This window comes from Marmota flaviventris, chromosome 3 (assembly GCF_047511675.1).
Source record: "Marmota flaviventris isolate mMarFla1 chromosome 3, mMarFla1.hap1, whole genome shotgun sequence".
Lineage (NCBI taxonomy): Eukaryota > Metazoa > Chordata > Mammalia > Rodentia > Sciuridae > Marmota > Marmota flaviventris.
This window is the reverse complement of record NC_092500.1, coordinates 165,422,241-165,442,380: the sequence shown is the minus strand read 5'-3', so window position 1 is coordinate 165,442,380 and position 20,140 is coordinate 165,422,241. Positions and strand designations below refer to the sequence as shown.

Genomic DNA, 20,140 nt, shown 5'->3' with positions numbered 1-20,140 from the left:
TTGAGAGCCCTTGGGTTCAATCCTCAGTACCAAGAAACAAACAAACAAAAAAGAAGCCAAGGGGGAGCTGGGGTTGTGGCTCTGCAGTGGAGCGCTCCTCTAGCACATATGAAGCGCTGGGTTTGCTCCCTAACACCACATAAAAATAAATAAAATAAAGGTATTGTGTCCAACTACAACTAAAAAAAAATTTAAAAAAGAAGCCATTTCACATGGATTCCATTCATATGAAATGTTTGGAGCCAGTGGGATAGACAGACAATAAATTCGTATTGCCTAGGTCTGAGGGATGATGGAGGAATGGGAAGTAAAAGCTAAGGACTGTGGGGATTCTTTGTGGGGTGAAGGAAATGTTCTGAAACTGATGGTAGTGAGCCAGGTGTGGTCTACCTGTAATCCCAACTATTCAGGAGGTCGAGGTTGGAGAACAGAAAATTCAAGGCCAGCATGGGTTACAGGGTCATAGCAAGACCCTGTCTCAAAATAAAATTGGAAAAAAAAAAAAGGATGCGGACATAGTACAGTGATAGTGTTTACTTAGCATGCATAATTCCTGAGTTCAATCCCTACCCAGCACCTTAAAAAAGAAAAACTGTAGTGATGAATGTACAGTGCTGTTTTATACAAGACATCAAACCATACCCTATAAATGAGTGGATTGCACAGTGTGCGAATTATATCTCAATAAAGTTGTTTAAAAAGATCACACAGGGACTGAAGGTGTAGCTCCCTGGTAGAAAGCTTGCCTAGCATGTGAGAGGCCCTGGGTTTGATCCCTAGCACTGCAAATAAATCAATAAAATCACACACTTTTGTCCATATATTTATATATTATTTTATTTACATATATGTGTATTTGTAGACTTACTATCTTACAGTTTCTGTGGGTCAGGAATTTGAATTTGGTCAGCTGAGTGCCTTGGTTCAGGGGCTCCTGAAGTGTGGCAAGATTTCAAGTCTCAAGGCTTAAATGGAGTAGGATATGCTTCCAAGCTCACTTGGGCCACTCCACAGAACTGCCCATAGCATAGTAGCTGACTGCCCCGAGGGCGAGTGTCCATGAGACAGAGTGAGCACCCAAGCAGAAAACAAACTCTCTATAATCTATTCTCAGAAGTGACATCCCCTCAGTCAGGAACGGTGGTGCACACCTGTAATCCCAGCTGCTTGAAAGGCTGAGACAGGAGGATCATAAGTTCGTGGCTGCCTTTAGCAGTTCAGCAAGATCCTGCCTCAAGGGGCTGGGGATGTGGCTCAAGCGGTAATGCGCTCGCCTGGCATGCGCCGGGCGCTGGGTTTGATCCTCAGCATCACATAAAATAAAAATAAAGATGTTGTGTCCATCGAAAATTGAAAAATAAATATTTTTTTAAAAAGATTCTGCCTCAAAATAAAATAAAAAGGGTTGGGGATGTAGTTCAGTGCTTGCCTAGCATGTGTGAGGATTTGGATTCAACCCCTGGTCTTAGGGGGGAAAAAAGGTGACATCACCTCATTCTTACCATATTGTACACATTAGAGCCATGTCAATAAGTACAGTGCTTGTTTAACGGAAGAGGCCAGGGCCAGGCAGCACAAACACTGGGAAACAACCAAGATCTTTTACCAAACTCTACCTCATGTTCTTTTGAATTCTCTCTGCAACCAGGCTCTAACTTTTGGGCTTCCATTTTCATTACTGCATTGTTCAGAACTACATTTTTTAGCAAGAATTCTACTACATTGGATTAGCCAGAATCCCCACCCTTCCTATCTGATCACTGTGCTATCTGACCCCCCCAGGGCCAGCCTGCAGTAAGAATCCTATTAGGTTTATTGAGCCAGAATCTCCCAAACCCCTGATGTTTTCCATCCACTGACACTCACACTACTCCTTGGCTATAAATTCCCACTTTTCCTTGTTGTATTTGGAGTTGAATCCAATCTTTCTCCTGTACTGAAAAACCCTTCTGCCACAAGGTTCCTGCACAAAATCGGCCTTAACTTTTTTTTTGTGTGTGTGTGTGGGGGGGGGTGTTCCTAGGAGTGGAATCCGGGAGCACTCTACACTGAGGTCACCCACCTCTCGCCTTTTTTAAAATTTTGAGACAGGGTCTTACTAAATTGCCGAGGCTTGCCTTAAGCTTGAATACTTGCAATCCTCCTGCCTCAGCCTCCCAAGTCGCTGGGATCACAGGCGAGTACCACCATGCCTGGCTGCTTTGACATTCTTCAACAAGTATCATGATTTTTTCTTTTTCTTTTTTTTTTTTTTTAAGAGAGAGAGAGAGAGAGAATTTTTTAATATTTATTTTTTAGTTTTCGGCGGACACAACATCTTTGTTTGTATGTGGTGCTGAGGATCGAACCCAGGCCGCACGCATGCCAGGCGAGCGCGCTACCGCTTGAGCCACATCCCCAGCCCATGATTTTTTCTTTACAGAAACCACAATTAGATATGTTACAGTAAAACTTCTGAAAACCAAAGATGGTAATAAGCAATTTAAAAGACAGCAGCAACACTGGTAATTATTTGTCAACAGAAACAACGTAAACCAGAAGATAATGAAATATCTTCAAAGTGTTGAAAAAAAATCTGCCAAATCCAGAATTCTAATTTAAAGACAAAATAAAAAACATTTTTAGATAAAATTTGAGAGAATTTGTCATCAGCAGATTCCACACTAAATGACATTCAACAGGGAGTTTCTTCAGACAAAAAAAAAAACTCATTCCAGATACAATCCTAACATGGACAGAAAGGAATACAGAATACAAAAAACCTTTAAGGAGACTGAGGTAAAGAAAACTTTTTGTTTTGAAAGGGCCAGGAGGCCTGAGGGGAGACATACAAAGACTCTGGAATCAGAAATCAAAATGACTCTAGATCTTTTAACAGCAAATCTTAAAGTGAAAACATGGGAAAGTGATGCCTTCACAATTCTAAAGGAAAAGAACTTCCAACCTAGAACTTTACACCGGATCTCCCTAAGGTGATCCAAAGACATTCACACACATGTAAGGTCTCAAAATCATTTCCTCCTATGCACTCTTCTTCAGGAAAATACTAAAGGTTATGCTGTACACTGAGGCAAGGGACAATGATGGAAGCAGGAGGAATGGAACCTGAGGGGGAAGAGGGAGTTCCAAGACAGGGGTGCCTAGCCAGCTGGAGAGCAACCAGTCAAACTGTAGCCCATCAGGATTTGCCAGACATTCTAAGATGGTACTGAGTTCTGGGAGGACGGGCCATTAAATGAATTACTGAGAACTTAATAACAACATATGAACTTCAACCTCATTTGTTAAATTTTAGTTGACTCAGGATGGTACACAAACCATGCTGAGGTGTTGAAAGGAAAAGCTACCATGTTTCTAAAGACCCGGCCCTTCTGACCTCCAGAAAATAACTGGCCTTTTTTGGTTTCCAGGAGTCTATAAGAACACAAAGGCTCAGAGGACAAAGGTAGCCATACCAGTTGCAGGGGGTCCCAAGAACCACAGTCATGCTCTGGGGTAGAGTGCCTGGACACTGCAGTCACAGTAAGAACCACGACCACATATACCCCATATCCCATGATATAATGGGGTGATACCTGACACAGGATTTCTGATAATCTCAGAGAACAGGGGCTCAAATCTAGATCTAATTTGATTTAGACCACCCAAGAAATATGATTCCTCAAAGCACAGTAGATGTCTGTTCAGATGCCCATCTTGGTAGGACTGAGGGACAAGAACATATGCATTCAGTTCTCTTAATCCATTCTACAATTAAAATTGCAAATAGAACAGTGGCTAATCTATATTATGACGGCTATTACTGAACCTTTCAGAAAATCATCAGCATGTTAAAGGATGATCCCATCATTTACTCACATGACATCCAGCACAGAATCGTTTCGAATGACCTTGTGGGAGACATCAGCTAGCAGGAAGAGACCTCCATCTGTCCTGCGGATGCTGGCTGCATAGCCAGGCCAGATCTGCAATCTGGAGAGAGAGGTGGCCTTTACCCTAGAGTCCCAAAGGAAAACAGCCATTTCCATACCCACAAGTGAAATAATATTTTGAGCTGATATTGCCCTTTCCTGATAACAATGAGGAAGCCCCAGGAAACAAACTAAATTAAATTGACATTACTGAAAGTTTACTAAAAATCCAAGCTAAAAAAAAAAAAAAATGTTTAACTAATTGTATTCACTACCATAAAATTGTTGAATTTTTGTCCTTAGTATGATAGTCACAATGAAAATTTCCTTTCCAGTACATTCAAAAGTAAAAAATAAGGTGGAAAACCACCAACCTGTGTTGCTGCAATACCATAGCACTTGTAGGGTCATAGAAGTTTCTTCCCACAAGCTTCATATCTAAAAGTTTCATTACCCTGAAATAAAGAGCAGGAATGAGCTTTCTCTATATATACATTTTTTTCTTTTTTTGCAGTGCTAGGGATGACCCAGGGCCTTACACCTACTAGGCAAGTACTCTAACACTGAGCTACATTCCCCAGACCTACAATGGGTTTCCTAATAGAAAAATAACAAAATTAAGCTCCATTTCTCTTAGCTATGATTTCTTTTTGAAACCTAAAGGTTCAGAAATGTTTTTATTCTTTGTACAATCCAAATTTTCTGTTAAGACCAGTCTTGCTAAAAGAAAAATAAAGATTATCAAAGCATTTATCTTGGAGTATGTGCAAGTGACCGCAGTCTTTCCTCCTTACTAGCTAGCCAAATACTGAGTTATCCGCCAGGCTCAATTTACATTACTTGTCACCATTAGCTAAAGAGAATACCAATTTCTAAGTGTGTGAATAACAAATATGGCAAATAGAATTAGGTCTATATAAGTTCTATTTCATTAAATAAGAGGCAGTTTGGGAATAAAAGCTGTTAAGAAAATTAGGGAATCTCAAAAGAAATTAAACAATTATGAGCTGTCTGTAATCCTGAAATTCAGGAACTGGAAAAATTTTCTCAACAAATATTTCCAATTATCCCCAAACCCAATTTAATTTACCCAAACTTGGCCTATCACTTGTGAGATAATCGTTAAGTTAGCATCAAGATAATCCATTTACTTATTAAATGCTCAGCAATCCTTTTTGGATTATTATATATTGTAAAGAACAAATTTATTTATTAAACATTTAATAACTTAATTATTTATTTAAACCATCTATACACATACACATTGCATATAATGTTATAAGCTTCTTGAAGAGCACTACTGCAAATACAAGTTATATAAATTAAAGCAAAGTAAGACTGCAGCTATTTTCTCACCGTCGGAAAACAACATTGTAGAAGGGAATGCACAAATCAGAACAGGGCTCCAGGATCTTTGTCAATTGAATCTTAATGCTGATCTCGGCATCATCAGTTTTCCTTTGACTTTTTAACTCAAGAACCTAACAAATAAATATATACACAAGTAAAAAGAAATGACAAAATTACCAAGGCCTAATCTAATCCAATAATACCAAAAATCGCAAAATGTTTCCCCCCTCACTTTGATGCTTACAAAAGCAAAGTCACAGCATGACAACCAGGATTTAAGAAATTATTTGGTAATATAAACCCAATAAAGTTTGAAGTTGAAATTTTAAGTCATTCTTTATCACTGAGATCAAAGATCTCTTATGTGAGAAGGTACTTCTTATAGAACTCAAACTGAAGAATTTTTATTTTGTTCTGCAGACATCTGCCTTCCATCTAAAAATAAAAAGGTTCAACTCTATGGTTTCCCACCACTCAAAACACCAGACACTCTTAGGTTTCACCCAAAGTACACGTCCTCTTTGGTCTCACTTGCTGAAGCTTAATAGGCAGATAGAGAATAGATCCATCAAAAGCAGTGACATTTCCAGTGACAGCTTGATGGTCTTTCAACATGCCAAACCTCATGCTTTTACACTCCACGTTGGGGCTGGAAAATAATAAAAAGGATTTCACTTCAATTTGGCTTATATAACAATATTTACTACAGCTGTGAAATAGGTAAAGGGGTTATCAGAGAAGCAGCGTTTGTAAGTGCTCCATCTAGTGGTCATGTTAAAAAATACGTAGATGTCTAATAAAACTACAATGGACTCAGGGACACCTGCTCATCACAGAAACATTGGGAAATATAGGAAAAGAAAATAAAAATAGGGCTGGGGCTGTAGCTCAGTGGCAGAGTGCTTTCTTAGCATGTGTGAGGCACTGGGTTTGATCCTCAGCACCACATAAAAATAAACAAATAAAACAAAGGCATTCTGTCCATCTACAATTACAAAAATAAAAAATAAAAATAAAAACAATCCATAATTCTAACCCCAAGGACATTTATCTTAACATGTCAGTGTGTATAGCCAGGGGACTTTAGATCATGGGATCAAAAACCTTTATAAGGGGCAAATTAGAAATATTTTAGGTTTTGTGGGGCAGATAGTCTTGCAACTCTACCATAAGACTCTGCCATAAACATATGTAAACTACTGTGTAACTATGTGCCAACAGAACTTCATTACAAAAACAGGCTATGGGCCACGTTTGACCTTTGGACCAACTGTGGTTTACTAATTCCAGCTCTAGAATCCTCAGAGAAATATACTTTCTAAAAAGGTGCTTTTTAAAAAACAGGATTTTACTCTGGCTATTTTTCACTTAGGGCTATTTCAATATTTTATTAATTTTCATTGTTACAAATATTAAACTTCAAAAAGTATCAGCAGCTACTCTGTACAACGATTGTCCCATTATATTACAGTAATATACAACCTTACTTTACAATTCCAAAGTTTGAACAAACACAAGGTTAAAAAGGTCAAGGGTGTTCAAGTACATGAAGAAAGACTTTTAAAAAATCAAGTGGTAATCCAACATAGTTGTCCCTAAAATTAAACACTCCCATGCTAACATCACATTTCTTTGAAAAAAATTTTAAATACAGGTTGAATATAACTTTTTCTGAAAGGTTTGGGACCAAAAGTGTTTTGGATTATGGAATATTTGCCCCAGTCTTAAAATGAAATTCATTTATGTTTGATATATACCATGAACATAGCATGAAGGTCATTTTATATAGTATTTTAAATAACTTTGGGCACTAAATGAAATGTCATGGTGTGGAATTTTCCACTGATATTATGTCAGTGCTCAAAAGGTTTCAGATTCTGGAGCACTTCAGACCTGCATACACAGAGCTACCCTCTGAACACAATATTTAAGTTTCTCTTCCTAGATCCCCTTCATATACAATGGGGAAGCTGCAGGATGCCAACTTCACTGAATCTGCTCAGTATTCTCTCACTGACCTAGAAGCACCTTCACATTGCAGCTTCACAGGTCCATATCTACAATCATAAACCCTATATTCCATGTCTTCTCCATGGCCCATTCAATGCTGAGTGACCTCAGATCTACGGGAACTCAAAGGACCATTTCTGTTTCCTTAAGGTTTATCAAGTCATTCTCAGAGAAAGTCTCTACCCTCTCTGCAACACTGGTATCCTCCCCTTCCTTTCCCAGCAGGCCAGCTCCCTTTCCTGGCTCCTTCCCTGTTCCTGCTGGGCTTTCCTACCTCTCTTGAAGCCACCCTGCTGCCCATTGGAACTATTCCTTTCTCATTCTTATTACAAGCTTTTAAAGTGAGTGCTGATTCACTATTTCTCATGGCCTATGCTCTCCCTGGTTCTTTAAATCTTTTAGATATTTTCCTCTATAATTCAAACAGAGGAATTAGGAAATAACCAAGAACCCCCTTGTAAGTAAATCCAGCAACATTTTTTCCTGTGGCCAAAGTCAATCCGTTCCTCCTCATTCAAATTAAGTCTTCGTAACTATTTCTTTTCTTTGGTCTTCATAACTGTTTCTTTTCTCTTCAATTCTTCCACTTCTACTATCAATTAGAAGCTGCCCTTCAAAAATTTAGACTCCCTAGTATAGCCACTTTGTGAAAAGGTAGGGGGGTTCCTCAAAAAACAAAAACAGAATTCCTATTTGATCTAGCAATCCCACTTATGAATATATATCCAAAGGAACTAAAACCAGTACAAATCACTCCTGTGTTTGTTTCATCATTATTCACAATAGCCAAGACACATCTATTAGTGCTTGAATGAATAAAGAAAATGTGCTGTGTATTACACACATACACACACACACACACACACACACAAATACTATATTATACTGTCTTTATAAAAGAAGAAATTCCATCATTGTGGCAACATGGATGAACCTACAAGACATTATGCCAAGTGAAATAAGCCAGGCACAGAAAGACAAACTCTCCACAATCTCACTTATAAGTGGAACTTAAAAAGTCAAAGTCAAACTCAAACAGTGAGTGGAATAGTGGAAGGCAGTGGGGGAGAGGGAGAGGAGAAATGTTGGTCAAGGGCACAAAGCTCCAGTGAAATGAGAGGATAGTTTTAATGATCTACTGCACAGCAGTAGTTAATAATCACGTGTTATATATTTCAAAATTGCCAAGAGACCTTAAATGCTCCCATCACAAAACAAGTAGGTGATGTGATAGGTATATGAGCTTGATTTAATCTCATCAAAACATCATATTATATCTGACAAACAGTAACTGTCAATTTTTTAAAAATTAGACTTCTGTCTTCTCATTTTTTCCCACAGGCATTTCAAAGCAGTCATTCACTTTCACAATTCCTGCTAACAATTTCTAGTTAACAACTCCCCTAAGATCTTACAAGAAGAACACAAACTAATATAAATCTTATTTTTTTTAAAGAGAGAGGTTTTTTTTTATATTTATTTTTCAGTTTTTGGCGGACATAACATCTTTGTTTGTATGTGGTGCTGAGGATCGAACCTGGGCCGCACGCATGCCAGGTGAGCGCGCTACCGCTTGAGCCACATCCCCAGCCCATAAATCTTATTTTTTAAAAAAGGATGATAAATCCTAAAGTTACTGACACATAATTGAAGTTCTTTTCCTTTACTTCCTCACCCTCAAATTTAATCAAATGTCGACTATGACCACACAGGCAGAGGAGGACCCAGGTTTTGTGGGATACAGAGTGCATTTAAGACAAGGAGTACCAAATTAGTCAAAATAACTTGGAAGGGCCACATGCAAGTAAAAGGCCCTTAAGCTTTAAGTAACTTAAGCTTTATTCATTTCACATTAAATCCAATTCTAGCTTCATACAGAAACCTGTATTTCTTCAGTTAAAATCTGAATTGGTAAAATGGTTTAAAAACATAAAACACAAAAATATTAACCTTAAAATTTCCTGCCAGGATCTGACTACAGACATCACTGCATGGGGAGGACCATCAAGAATCATCATAGTACTGTTACATCATGTGCATGTGTGAATGTAGAACAGTGAATCCCAAAATCATGTACAATTATACCACACCAATAAAAATATAAAAAAAAGAATTATAAAGAAAAACATTCAGTTATTCCAGGGAAACCACATCATTCCTGCCCTCTAGGAAGTGAGTGACAGAGAGAATAAATGCTGTAAATACCTGAAAGTCACATGATATTGATAAACTGCTTCATTATGACACTGTATTTTGATGAGGTTCAGTCCCAAAGATTGAGGTGTTCCTTTTGATCCTTGCTTCACAAAAAGCTCTCTGGGGGAAGGAAAAAAAAAAAAAGGAATGCAGCCAGAGCATGTAGTTCTTGTTACTCAGGGTCTGAGGCAGGTGACTTGCTTTCACTCAGAAGTTTGAGATGAGACTAGAGCAACATGAAAAAAAATAGTAGCCACATATATACCAACAAACAACCAACCCACACCAACAACAAAAAGGTTGTGGAAGTAATTTTTTTCACCCTTCACTTAACATAAGCCAAGAACCAAGATGTATAAATGCAAGCTTTGAAGACTTGAAATCCTTAGCAGCATCTAGTTAGATAGGCAGGGCCACGCTACCTGTCCCAACCATAGTACTGGAACGAATGAGGCCAGCTAGCCAAGAACAAAGACCTGGTTCTGTAGAAGGTTAGGCAGTGCTGGAATATTTCTCCTAAGTTATTTCCTTGTCTTAACATAAAAAAAGACCTTGGGGGCTGGGGATGTGGCTCAAGTGGTAGCGCGCTGGCATGCGTGCGGCCCGGGTTCGATCCTGAGCACCACATACAAACAAAGATGTTGTGTCCGCCAAAAACTAAAAAAATAAATATTAAAATTCTCTCTCTCTCTCTCTCTGTCTCTTAAAAAAAATCTTTCCTTTAAAAAAAAAAAAAAAAAAAGACCTTGGAAATGGTAGGAAAATGACAGGCCATGAGTCCCCTCTCTGGTACATACCACTATATATATTCACTGTGAAACCCACTGCACTTCCTCAGGAATTGTCCCACCTCTTTGTCAATCTCCCTAATGGCAAAAAAATAAAAAACAAAACACACTGTCTCCAAAGGAGGGCTTTGAACAGAACAGAATGGTGTTCCAGCCCAAAGGCAAAGATCAGAAGGCACCCCTCAGAAAGCCCTCTGCCACCAAGGCAGTGCTCTGGACTTACTTTTCCTTGTGTTCGATGGTCAGGACAGGAGGGCAGTCTGAAGAATGCAATGAGGACTGGGGCAAAGGTGGGGGTGATGACAGCCGTGGGGGATCTCGAGTGGCCAGGCTAAACACACTGGGAGACTTGTCGACTCCTCTGCCTATACCACCAGCTGCTCTTCCCAATGGTAATAAAGAGGAATCCAAACTCCCTCTTCCAAGCACTCTGAAATGGTGAAAAGGGAGGCAAATTAGAACTTTCCTAGTCATGTTTATATCTGCGCTTCATCTAGATCACTCTGTGAGTCTACATTCTCTTCCCAGAGGAGTCAGCCAAAGAGGCCTAGGCACAGCCTCAGCTTCTCTCAACATCGTGATGTCATGATTTGCTCACCAACAGCCATCTTCCAGAGCAGGAGAGAGCATGAGATTCACCCAGATAAAGGAACCTCTCCAACCAAGGCGCTTCTTGAGAGGTAAATGAAGCTGTGGACAACCCAGGGAGAACCACTTTTCATCATTGCCAGTGACTTCCTGGATTAGCAGCAGCTCCCTGATCCCAGAAAATGTCCATCTTGGCAACATTGATAACATGCCCCCTCCCAGTGCTTTTCTTTCACCCTGAACCTGATGGTTGCATGATAAGTGACTTTACCCACCGATTCCAACCAACGGAGGCCTCTGCCAGCTTGCTATCCCCAGCAGCCAGCACCAAAGGGTCAGGAAATGTGGGACGAGTTTCTTCTTTGTCCTTGCGTGCCATTTTAGCAGACAAGCCTCGACCCAAAATGCCTCTGCCTGAGTAGAAGAACCAAACTCAGCTGTGACTGTGAGTGAGTATGTTTCAAAGCACAGTTATTTTTCTTAGGATAAACTGTACAGATTTAGGCATCAAGCAATCATACATACAACCGAAGTTTCTCAAGTTAGTTTTTCACTTACCTAAAGGAGGCACTTCCTGTTTCAGAGGGGTCCGGGACATTGTCTCAAGGCCCATGCCTCGGAACATGGACACCAAACCCACAGACTCCTGGGAAAAGTTGATGAGTAAGTTATTTTAAGATGAAGTCTAAAACCCTAGAAACAATGGCTTTCTTGAAGCCTTAGTAAATAATAAAAATCAGCTTCTTCAAATTCTATAATGTTTTAAGACTAAGGGACAAAAATATTTTATAAAACTGGGCATGATGGTGCACACCTAAAGTCCCAGCAGCTCAGGAGGCTGAGACAGGAGGATCACAAGTTCAAAGCCAGCCTCAGCAAAAGTGAGACATTAAACAACCCAGTGAGGCCCTGTCTCTAAGTAAAATACTAAATAGGGCTAGAGATGTTGCTCAGTGGTCATGTGCCCCTGAGTTCAATCCCTGATACAAAAAAAAAAAAATTATAAAAATTTTTTCAGGCCAGTTATGGTGGCACATACCTGTAATCCCAGCAGCTCAGGAGGCTGAGGCAGGAGGAATGAGAGTTCAAAGCCAGCCTCAGCAAATTAGCAAGGCCCTAAGCAATTCAGTGAGACCTTGTCTCTAAATAAGATACAAAAAGGACTGGGGATGTGGCTCAGTGGTTAAGTGCCCCTGATACTAAAAAAAAAAAAAAAATTCAGGCTGGGGGTATACTCAGTGGTAGAGTGCCTGCCTAACACGTCCATGGTTCCATCCCCAGGACAAAAAAGACAAAAATGTTTTCAATACTAATAATCACAGCACATTAGAGTTTCAAGCATAAATTGTTAGTTAGAAGTTCACAATCTGACGGGGTGCTGTGGTACTTTCTGTAATCTCAGCTACCTGAGGGGCTGAGGCAGAAGAATCATAAATTACCAGCTTGGGCAACTTAGCAAGACCCTGTTTCAAATAAAAGAGAAAAGGACTGGGGATGTAGCTCAGTGAAAGAGTAACCCTGGGTTCAATCTCCAGTACTGGGGACAGAGGTAATTCCATGATTTTGATCTAAAGTAGAATAAAATGCAAAAGAAAAGAATTACCTTTTCCATTTTTCTAGTTTATTCTTTGTTTACCCAAGATAAGTGGGAATATGGGCTAATAAATTTTCAGAAAGAACAGATCACTTATGGGTATTAGAAATTTTCTTAATATTCTCCAACAAAACTGCTAGTATTTTCCTGTAGCAGTCTGAAAAGTTCACAGATTAGAGCTGTGACATGACTAAAAGCCACCCACAGACTCGAGCAATTCATCTGAATAAACACACAAGATTATTGTTGTTCACTTTTCTTCTAACAGAATATTAAACTGACACTGACAACTCTAAAAATTATCATAACTGCATTATTAAGTTCTTCCTGTACATGCTCTTTAGCTTTGACATATATTAATTATAGACAAATACTGTTCTTAAAATTACTCTATAATTAACAGATTAAGGATGCACACACCCATTCACACTGCAGTAGCAATAGTTGAAGATCCTCTCTTTCTTTAAGATTTGGACAAAGAACTTTTAAAAGGAAAAATCTAACAACTGTTATCTCAGATGCAAGAGTTGCTGTCAATATCATAGAGCCCAACCAGGGTGAAAAATCTGAACACTCAGAAAGAAGTAACAGGGTGTGTATGTGTGTGTTTGTGTGTGTGTGTGTGTGTGTGGTTTTATTTATTTTCCCCTGCCCCCCAGTACTGGGGATTGAACCCATGACAGGCAAGTAGTCTACCACTGGGCTACATTCATGACCCCTTTTGAGAAAGGGTCTTAAGTCACCCAGGCTGGCCTCAAACTTGCGAGCCTCCTGACTCAGCTTTCCAAACAGCTAGGGTTACAGCTATACTTGTTCAGCAACAAGTTATACTTTTAAGCCTCCCAATTGTGGATGGATGAATGGATGGATAGATAGACTAAAGCTAGAGGACTGATCAAAGGCCCTTACCCAAGCCCATCCAATGTTTATTATGAGGTACTTTATAGACTCGTAACTCTAAGATTTGAATTTTATACCCAGAAGATGCAACTATTTGTTGAAAACAAACAACCTCTTCATTTTGGTATGGACTTCCAAGTTCCAATGAACCCTGAAATCCACTCCTTCTCTGTTCACACAGCTAAGCTGTATGCCAATCCTGTGCAACCAGATGTAGTCTTACCCTTTGTGCTGACCGGCTCGGTGAGCTGGGTACCTCTGGCTTTCCAAACATATGGCCTCTGCCTGCAGGCCCTGCCCTACCCAGAGATGAGTCCAAAGGTCGAGGAGTTTGTGGCCAACGGCCTGGCATCCGTAGGCCCCTGAATGGTGGTCGGACCGGATCCATTGCAAGTCTGCAGTGGACTCAGATGTTGAACCTGTTCTGGATAATTTCCTGTCAGCATTGGAAAAAAGATTAAATTCCCAATTGTTTTCCTTTTCCTTAGAGAAAGACTCACAAAGCATTACAAAATATACATATATATTTACTTTAAGTTGATGTGACCAGGCTTTTATAACGTATTCACTTGGAAAGCTTCTATATGAGCCTGGAAAATTCTAAACACCTTCCATTAACAATCCTTTAAAAGCCCAATCTCTTCTCAAACTTATATTTTCTATCCAAACAGCCTCAGATAATTCAGTTCTCTAAGTTAACCACCTGTTGTAGAAGGATCTACATTTTATATGTGGGGATGATTCTGGTTTATAAACTTAACATGGCCATATCATAAAATTATTCTAATAAATATCTATAGGATTTTGCCCTCCTTTACCAAATTTTTATTTTTTCCAGTCTGTAATTGCATTAAGCTCATCTCCATGATTTCTTTGGTCAACTCTCTGAATCTTTATCCAATTCCTTTCTACAAAATGTTTCTTTCAAACTCCACTAGAACGAGGTCTCCAGGGTACAGGGCCTTTTTACTCTGAACCTACAATATGGGCTGGATCTCACAATTCCATTTAACACTCTTCCCATTCCCCAAAATCTCAGGTCCACCAGGCCTCTTCAAAATCACTTTGTATTCTACAAATTTCAGGACTCCCTCTCTGTAACAGCTCCTCTTACTGTCCCAACCTGCCTCTAATCCCTGAAATTGTTGTTTTGTTGTTGTTGTTGTGGTTTGCTTTTGCAGGGCAGAGGATAGAATCCAGGGCTTTGTGCATGCTTAACACACACTCTACTACTGAGCTACATCCCCAGGCCCAAGAATCTTTCTTAACTGAAAATTAAGTAAGCCTCTTCTTAATTTTTGAAAATCTCTCCATGACAGATCACCCCATGCATATAAAGAAAAGACAGTAAGGGTGGAGGTAGTCAAGGATTTGCAAAAAGTTTTTAATCTTAAACAGTTATGCCTTCATTCTCAGATTACAATGGCTCTCTCCTTTTGTTGCCAAAACCCTGGATTCCTTGCCCACATTTCCCCAACCCCAACTAAAAATCCAGAACAATCAGTTGCCTAACTGGCACATAGTGAGAGGTGCTATAACACCCACCAATCACAGAATCCTCTTTCTCCACCCTTCCCTGAACCGCACCAGCATTTCCATTGACTTGGGGCACTCCTTTAAAGTCCATTTCCTCATTTCATTGGTTAGCTCTCTGCTGACTGAAAGGTTCAACAGGGAAGGGAGCCAGGCCAGACCAGCTTTCCCTGCCTCTTCAAGCACTGCTCTGAGCTGGGGCACTAGGCCTGGGCCTAACCCCAAGCCAGGATCCTAAAGGCAAATCCCCCGCCCCCTTTTTCCACCTAGGGAAAATGACCTTTTGTTCAAACCAACAGCTCTTGTGTGGGTCTGGTTACCCCCCAAACCTTGCGAGGGTCCTCCCTCCTCCCTCCGGACACCTTTCTGTACTTTCCCTGTGCTCCGCTCCTCCCACCCACCCACTCGGCCTCAAATAACGACTTCCCGCCCCCGCCCCACCCAGAGCCCCAGGGCACCTCGAGTCTCCTGGGGGGTCGGGAGTGGGTGGGATGGCCCCACCCACCACCATATGCTAGAGCAAAAGCCCACCCAGCCCTTACCTGCAGCTTGGCCCCCTTGGCCTTCCACACCTGACTCCTGTCCTCTCACCTGGGCTTAAGTCCTCCCCAGGCCCTATGGCACCTTGAAGAACATCGCACTCAAACCCATCCGCCACGCGGAAGGATCCACGTGCTCCCCACACAGTTTTCCGATGAAGCGCAAAACCGGGGCTTAGCCCATTGGCCAAATCACATGCCACTCACAATATCCAGCCATCTCATTGGTTCGTCTGAAAAAGAGGCAGTTCATTTGGAGCAGCTTCACTTTGCAAGGAGGTTCATCCGAAAGGATTGTTAGAAATTAAGAGGCTGCCTAAGCATTTAAATGTTTTTGAGGTCCTGACTCCCTTTCCTTGGGCAACTCTTGCGCACAGATTTAGCTTACATGCTCTTTTGGAAATTGACTTGCCCCATTTCTCCCAATTAGAAGATATAGTGATAAACACACACACACACACCAGTGATCTTGGGACTGGATGTGTAGCTTCGTTGTGGAGTGCTTGCCTAGCTTGCACAGGCCCCCCCGTTCAATCTGTAGGCATCAATAGGATTGTATGGAAAGGTACAAACGATAATGTATGTAAAATACTTAGTAAAAGGAGATGCCCGCCCCGCCCCATGCTGTCTATTATTATTGGTACATTAATGGATGGGCTGAGTAGAGCTTCTTCAAACTAGAAAATTATTAGAGGCTTATTCTGCAATAAAAGCATATTTTCACCCAAAGAAATATATCTTACCCTTCTTCCAAACATTTTGGCAAGTAATTTTGCCCCATATCAACCCATAGATTATAGGAAGTGATTGGGGCCATTTCTGGAAGATTTGGCAGATGCTATGGAGACCTCCAGATAGCTCTGCATGGAACTGAACTAGAGGAGGATTGTTGACCTTACCCTTTAAGGCCTCAAATATTTCATGCCTTGTTTTTTTTTTTTTGTTTTTTTTTAATATTTATTTTCTTTAGTTTTCGGCGGACGCAACATCTTTGTTAGTATGTGGTGCTGAGGATCAAACCCGGGCCGCAGGCATGCCAGGCGAGGGCACTACCGCTTGAGCCACATCCCCAGCCCCTCATGCCTTGTTTTAATCCATATATTCAAGGATCCTCCTTTCCATCTTGAATGAGAATAGAGTCTGAAAACTATTTGGAGTAGGAAGGTAGGAATGAAATTGGTAGGATGTCCGCTCACTGTTTGTACAAGTTAACATTGTAACTACCCCTTAACCTGCCTAACTTAGATGTTACATTGTTATGTTATAGATAGGATTCTGTTGCTTATGGAAACATTCAGTAACAAGTGCAATAAAAATCAGTTACATAAACTATTCTGTAACTTGATGAAGTCCCAGCTCCCAGTCCTTTTTGGAATTCTCTCAGTCCTTTTCGGAATCTACACCTGCATGAAAGATAAATTCATCATACATGAAACAGTATTTTAGGGACTGGATTCAGCAAGTGATATAAGGCAACAGTAATTGAAAAGCACATCTGTTTTGTAATCTAAACCAAGATCAACATTAAAAAAGGGTACATATTGGGTTCCTGAGATTGCTACACAACATTCATTCAAGAGAAGGTGGCCTCTGTACAGTATTTGTAGCCAGTTCATATCATGAATACTACTTATTTCACTAAATAAAAATCCATATCACCTTGGTGTTGATTGGAATTTTTTTTTTTTTTTTTTTTTTTTTTTTGAGTAACAGGATTGAACACTCTACCACTGAGCCACATATGCAGCCCTATTTTGTATTTCATTTAGAGACAGGGTCTCACTGAATTGCTTAGCGCCTCACTTTTGCTGAAACTGGCTTTGAACTTGTGATCCTCCTGCCTCAGCCTCCAGAGCCACTGGGATTGCAGGCATGCATCACCTTTCCTAGCTTTGGTATCAGTTGGAGATAAAAATGATGAAAATGCCCAGTAGCTCTGGAGGCTAAGGTAGAAAGATCATAAGTTCAAAGCCAGTTTCAGCAAAAGTGAGGAACTAAGCAACTCAGTGAGACCCTATCTCTAAATAAAATACAAATTAGGGCTGGGGATGTCAAGTGCCCCTGAGTTCAGTCCCCAATACACACCCCCCAACGACAATGGTCAAAATGGGGTAGGAGTTCAGCTCAGGTGGAGAGCGCAAATATGCCATGCCCATGGCTCCAGGTTCCATCTCCAGGAATGGGGAGTGGGGGTGGGGGATGGGTGAAGCTCTCCCTGAAATATGGGCATTTGTTTAGAATCTTTCAAAAGCTAATCAACTGTGCAGAACAGGCTGTGAGCAGGCCATGTCCTGCTCTGAGTCATTTCGTAATGTATAGAAATGCAGATTTCAGGCTGTGCCTGGTTCCTGAGCTACTCCATTTTGAGAACAAGTGCTAAGGCAGAATGACTTGGTAACTTGTCTGGGAAACTAAATAACCACCAGATGGGACTTGGAAAAGAATAATGCTCACATTTCTGCTCTGCCTGCCCCTAGACACAGAGCCGTCCATTAGTATGCCCTCCCTCTTCCTCTCCATAGGGTGCGGGGACCACCATGGCATATAGATAGCAGTGCCTGTAGCAGGTGGGCTTTTGCAGTAACTTAAGCCACAGAGCTTTTCATGGCATCCAGCAGCAGCCCCGCTGTAACCCACAAAGTCATCTTGGAATTAAGTATATTCACTGAGGAGGCAAAATCCTCCATGTGACCAAGGTGAACTTCCTTAACAGTGAGGTGTTGGCAGGACACTTGATGTCACCCTTCAAGGTTTGGGGGCTGAAGAAAGCCTGGGTCTCACTATGGAAAGCAGTATAGAGAGTCCTCACAAAACTTGGAACAGAACCACCATGTGACCCAGTTACCCCACTCCTTGGTGTATATCCAGATGACTTAAAATTAGCCTATTGTAGCTGCATCAATGTTTATAGCAGTTCAATTCACAATAGCTAAGCTATGAAACCAATCTGGGTGCCCTTCAACAGATGAATGGATAAAGAAAATGTGGTGCATATACACAATGGAATATTAGTCATAAAGAAGAATGAAATTATGGTATTTGTCGGTAAATGGATGGAACTAGAAAATACCATGCTAAGTGTAATAAGCCAATCCCCAAAACCCAAAGGCAGAATATTTTCTCTGATATGTGGTTGTTAACACACAATAAGGAGGGGTGGGTAGGGAAGAATAGAAGTAGTTTGGATTAGACAAAAGGAAATGAAGGGAAGGGAAGGGGAATGGGAATAGGAAAGATAGTAGAATGAATTGGACATTGCTGTACTATGTGCACATATGATTGCATGACTAATGTAATTCTCCATCATGTACAACCAGAAGAGTGAGAAGTTACACTCCATTTATGTATAACATATCAAAATACATCCTGCTCTCATATATAACTAATAAGAACACATAAAAATATTTTTTTAAAAGGACTGGGGTTGTGGCTCAGCAGTAGATCATTTTCCTAGCACATGTGAGGCCCTGGGTTCGATCCTTAGCATCACATAAAAATAAACAAATAAAATAAAGGTATTGTGTCCAACTATAACTAAAAATAAATAAATAAATATATATATATATATATATATATATATATATATATATATATATATATATATATATAAACACCAAGAAAACTAAAATAAATAAATTAAAAGCCAGCCTATGCTTCATATGCACAAGGCCATCGGTTCAATCCCCAGCACCAAAAAAAAAAGCAAGCCTAGGTCTCTCAGATGACTACCTGGAGATGGCCAAGCTCTTTCAACCTCATGGGTTCTCCAGCAATAAGGCTAAGGTGGGCTCTTTGGAATGGTTGGCTGTGCCTGGGTCAATGTGAGGACGACACCTTCTTTGGGACAGATTGGATGTTGGAGGAAATGGATCTGAAAGAGTTTGACCTTGATGGCCTGTTGAGAATAGGAGATCTGGAAACCATGACAAATGACCTTTTGGCCACATTAGATAACACATGTGATATCTTTATGTCCAGGAGACTAATAAGGATCCCCCCCCCCCAGACAATGAATCCAATTGGCCATCTCCCAGAAAGCTGAACAGAAATTGACCAGTTTGCCCCATTCACCTTCTTGCAAAATCTTCCCCCAAATCTGGCATTCCTACATTACCATGATCCCTCAGTGTATAAGGGAAGAAGATGCCCTCAGATCATGATGGTCGCATCTGTGTTCGCTGCGAGTCTAACCTGGGCTCTTCCCAGCATAGCCCCTCTACCTTCCAGGGCTCTCCTGATAGGAATCTTCTTTCTGCCCACCCCAAACCTTACAACCCTCCTAGGGAAAAGATGGTAGCAGCAAAGTACAGGGCAAGAAGCTGGAGAAAAAGCTGGAAAAAAATGGAACAAAATAAGCAGCAGCCACTAGGGACCACCAGAAGAAGAGGACAGAACAGAAGGTCCTCACTGGCAAGTGTCAAGAAGAATAAAGCTCTAAAGAAAAAGCAAATTCTGCGGCCAAGGAGATCCAATATCCGAAAGATTTTCTGGAAGAGGTCCATAAGGCAGGGTGAAGAAAATGGTCCTCTAGTGGCTAATCAGGAGAGCCGTGTGCTTCTATGTAGGTGTGTCTTGTGTTAAAGCTGTATTGTAATAAATTATTTTGTAGTGCAATTAAAAAAAAAAGACTATCCAGAACAATCATAAGGCACGAAGTTTGTGATCATAAAAGAGAACCACCCACAAACTTAGCAAATTAAATCAGAAGTACATGGATGCATGGGCATATCA

The 20,140-nt window shown here is 40.6% G+C and overlaps 1 protein-coding gene and 1 pseudogene across 1 annotated transcript in view; one reads left to right on the top strand and one right to left on the bottom strand.

The window, feature by feature from the left end:
* Piwil2 (piwi like RNA-mediated gene silencing 2) overlaps positions 1-13,725 on the bottom strand; it is a 50,637-nt gene extending 36,912 nt beyond the window's left edge. The window contains exons 1-9 of the mRNA XM_027927110.2: positions 13,561-13,725; positions 11,402-11,489; positions 11,119-11,257; positions 10,479-10,685; positions 9,477-9,587; positions 5,793-5,910; positions 5,268-5,392; positions 4,286-4,366; positions 3,859-3,972 (exon numbers count right to left, since the gene is read on the bottom strand). Of these exons, the coding sequence (XP_027782911.2) occupies positions 3,859-3,972; positions 4,286-4,366; positions 5,268-5,392; positions 5,793-5,910; positions 9,477-9,587; positions 10,479-10,685; positions 11,119-11,257; positions 11,402-11,489; positions 13,561-13,725 (1,148 nt within the window). The remainder of the gene's footprint in view (positions 1-3,858; positions 3,973-4,285; positions 4,367-5,267; positions 5,393-5,792; positions 5,911-9,476; positions 9,588-10,478; positions 10,686-11,118; positions 11,258-11,401; positions 11,490-13,560) is intronic.
* Positions 13,726-17,506: 3,781 nt separating this feature from the next.
* Positions 17,507-19,923, top strand: LOC114085858 (cyclic AMP-dependent transcription factor ATF-4-like; annotated as a pseudogene).
* The last annotated feature ends 217 nt before the right edge of the window (positions 19,924-20,140 follow it).